The 3557-nt window shown below is 58.6% G+C and overlaps 1 protein-coding gene across 1 annotated transcript; it reads right to left on the reverse strand.

The window, feature by feature from the left end:
- On the reverse strand, positions 1 to 3146 carry THBD (thrombomodulin). The gene has a single exon (XM_064145727.1). It carries the CDS (start codon positions 2773 to 2775, stop codon positions 1105 to 1107), a length of 1671 nt encoding a protein of 556 aa, XP_064001797.1. The 5' UTR covers positions 2776 to 3146; the 3' UTR covers positions 1 to 1104.
- Between the last annotated feature and the right edge of the window lie 411 nt (positions 3147 to 3557).

Raw genomic sequence — 3557 nt, forward strand, 5'->3', positions numbered from 1 at the left:
AGCCTGGGTGCCAAAACAGGACACCGCTCCCCACCCTCCAGTCTCAACACTATGCCACTCATGGCCTCACCAAACAACAGAGATGGAAAACACACCAAGAAAAGCCCTTTTGCCCCAGATTTCTCCCTCAGTCTGTGCTCGGGAAGCAAGCAGAGGGATGAATCTTGCCCTGCCCCTGAAAAAGTTCTGCCATGGACAAAACTAAAAGGAAAATCAGGGGAAAATCCCTATGGACCAGAAGAATTGATTAAGCACGTTTGATAACTAAAAAAAAACCCCCAAACAAAAAACAAAAGCAACAAACCAAACCCCAAAGATTTTAACCCAATAAGAGCAGAAAATACTTGAAGAAATCATGTGTGGGATGCAAGGCTCCCTGGCGCCACGAAGAAACTTTCCTAACATGGAAAAAATGACTCTGGCATTCTTAGTATCCCTGTTTAACCCCAAAACCAGTGGGAAATTGTCAATCTAGCCCTTGTGGTGACACTTAGCAGGGTCCCACCTCATGGTAGCGATTTAAGGTGGAAAAATGCTCAGCTTAGAGGCAAAAGGTGGTGGGGACACAATACGGAGATGGAGATTTCTGTCGGTGAGGTAAAAGAAGGCAGAGAAGCAAGGCAAAGTACTGACCACCAGAGTTTTGCTCCTTCTTCCACCACCCATTAGCTTAAAAAAAACCCTCTAAATCCAATCCAGATAAAGGCAGGAGCACCCCAGCTCCTCCACACCCTGGGAAAATCCTCATCTCCAGCCCAGCTTCCCAGGCAAGATGAGGAGGATTTGGGGTCAGTGGACCTTCCACAGTCCATAATGAACTCAGCCACGGTTCCCCTCCTGTAACACACAGAGAATTTGCCCTGATTGACAGCTTGAGTAAAGAAAAGTGGAAGGCAGCAGAAGCTGAGTGGAGCTTCATGCCTTCCACCTCCCCCACTCCTTGGTGCTGCAAGAGCCAGCTGGAAGGCAAGGAATGCTTTTGGAAGTGGGGGTGATGACAGCTCTTCCCAAATTTGCCATTAGAAAATGGGGGGTATAGGGGGTGTAAGGGGAGTAAATGTTACCCAGTTCCACCCACCTCCCTCTCCCTTCATCCCGCTCTCCCTACAGTTTCTGGCTGGGGGTGGCACACACCGAAGTGACCGGCTGAAGTCCCATCTCCTTCTCGTGGGGGCTGCTGCACTTGTAATCCATGGTGGCAGGGGACCTGCAGCGCTTCTTTGCCAGGTGGTAGCCCAGGGCTAGCAAGACCAGGGCCGCTGAGAGGGCACCCATTGCAATGCCCACCAGCACGCCAGGGTGAAGGTACTCTGCCTTCGGTGGGGTCCTGCTGGGGGCAGGCGTCTGGGATGCAGGTGTCTGGGAGGCAGGTCCTAAATCCCCCGAGTATTCTCCCTCCTCACTCTCTGTGATCTTGATGCAGGAATTCTTGTCACGAATCTGGTAGCCAGCATGGCAGGAGCACTCATAGCCACCAGGGTGGTTGGTGCAGTTGTGCTCACAGCTGTCGGACTGACACTCATCTATGTCCACGCAGATCCTCTCGTCATTGTCCATGTCCAGCAGAAAGCCCTCAGGGCACTCGCAGGAGTCAAAATCTATGTTACACTGAGCTGGGCACTGGCTGCTGTTGCAGTGGAGCAGGCAGCGGGTGGAGTCCTGCGGGTCAACGGCGTAGCCCGGGTAGCAGCTGCAGAGGAACCCATCGGGCAGCTCCTCGCACTGCTGCTCGCAGTGTGCCTCGTCGCAGTGGTTGATGCGCCGGCATCGCCCGTCCAGCATCTCGTAGCCACTGTCGCAGCGGCACTCAAAGCCGCCATTGGTGTTGACGCAGACCTGTTCACACAGCTTGGGCACGATGACACAGTCGTCGATGTCCTCGCAGCTGTAGCCGTCGGCGGCCAGCTGGTAGCCTGTGTCGCACATGCAGAGGAAGCTGCTGCCATCCACCACGCAGTGATGCTGGCACAACGTGCCCGCGCAGGGCGAGGCACACCTGCGCCCGTCAGGGCCCAGCACCTTGCCGTCGGGGCAGGAGCAGTGCGGCTGGTCACCCTCCTCGCTGCACGTCCCCTCGCAGCCCCCGTTGGCCAGGCGGCAGGGCCAAGCTCCTGGGGTGTCACGGCCCCAGTGCAGTCCCCCACTTATCTCTTCCTCATCGCAACGAAGCTCCAACCCCACGGCGGGGACGCTGGCAGTGCTGCGAGGTGGCAAGGCCTGGAAGTCTCCGCCGCGGGCGCCGAAGGGGGTGGTGTAGGTGACGAGCAGCCCCTCGGCGGGAGGTAGCTGGGGGCAGCTGCCGCCGTAGTTGTACTCGCAGAGGAAGCCATCGGCCGGCTCCTCGCAGCGCCGCTCTTCCCAGCGCAGGTCCCGGGACACGGTGACGCACTGCTCCCAGCAGCGCCGCCCCGACGGGGCCCAGTTGGTGTAATCGGTGCGGCCATCGCCGGTCACCCACGTGAAACCGCGAAGGCGCTGAGTGGGCTCGGTGCAAGGAAGGGGCAAACTCAAGCCCAGCCACAACGTCCCGCTCCGGTTCTGCAGCAGCAAGGCGATGGCGTCCTCGGCCACGGTGGACCGGACGGTCATCAGGTGCCCGCTTCCCCTTTCGCACACCTTGCTGGCCTCCGCGAAGGACTTCTTCGCCCAAAAGATGCCGAAGCAGTCGTGTTCCAAGCACTGGGCACCCGAGACGGCGACGGGCTCCAGCTCCCCGCCGAGCCCCAACCCCAGCCCGGCCAGCAGCAGCGACAGCGGCAGCGGGAGCCGCCGCATGGCAAGCGGCGGAGGGACCGAGCGGTGCTGCAAATCTCTGGCATCCCGTCTCTCTCTCCCGGGCCCCGATTTATAAACGCTCCGACCCTCCCCGCCGCAGGAAGGAAGCGCATGCGGGGACGGGCCACTGCCGCCGGTGCTGCGCGGAGAGATTGCGGCGGGGCGGGAGGAGTAAATCTCGGGCAAATCCTGCCCCTCCAGCCTGTCCGTCCCCCTCCTCTCCTTCTGTCGGCTCCTCCCCGTCGAGTTAGGGGCTGGATTTGGACGGGATCGGGGGGAAGCAAAGAACGCCGGAGCGGGGACGCTCCGCCTTCACCCGAGAATGCCCCGCCCGGCCAAGGGGATGCTCAGCTCGGCCCTTGGGGATGCTCCGCCTGGAACCGGGAAGAGAGCAAGAGCCAGGGAGCTGAGAGCTGCCCTACGACAGCTCTCCTGGCTTCCACGGCAACTTAGAGACGGGAAGAATGTGCAAAAAGCTTGGAGGTGTGGCGAGTCGAAGGGAAAGTCAAGAAGGAAAGCAGGCAAACAAGCCGTGTTAGGTGTCTTATGCCCTGCCACAGAATCACGGAACGTGAGAAAAATTTAAGCTGGAAAAGACCTTTAAAATCATCAGGTCCGATCGTTAACTCATTACTGACAGGTCAAAACTAGAGCGTGTCGCTCAGCACCGAGTCCACACAGCTTTTCAATTCCTCCAGGGATGACTCCACCATTTCCCTGGGCAACCTGTTCCAGGGCTTTCTAAGGGGAAGGAATTACTTCTTACGTCCAGACCAAATCTC

Source organism: Pogoniulus pusillus, chromosome 7 (genome assembly GCF_015220805.1).
Source record: "Pogoniulus pusillus isolate bPogPus1 chromosome 7, bPogPus1.pri, whole genome shotgun sequence".
In the NCBI taxonomy this organism is placed as follows: Eukaryota; Metazoa; Chordata; class Aves; order Piciformes; family Lybiidae; genus Pogoniulus; species Pogoniulus pusillus.

Bases quoted from the DNA above. Each gene is read 5' to 3' on its own strand.
- THBD (XM_064145727.1), bottom strand. From the start codon at position 2,775: ATGCGGCGGCTCCCGCTGCCGCTGTCGCTGCTGCTGGCCGGGCTGGGG.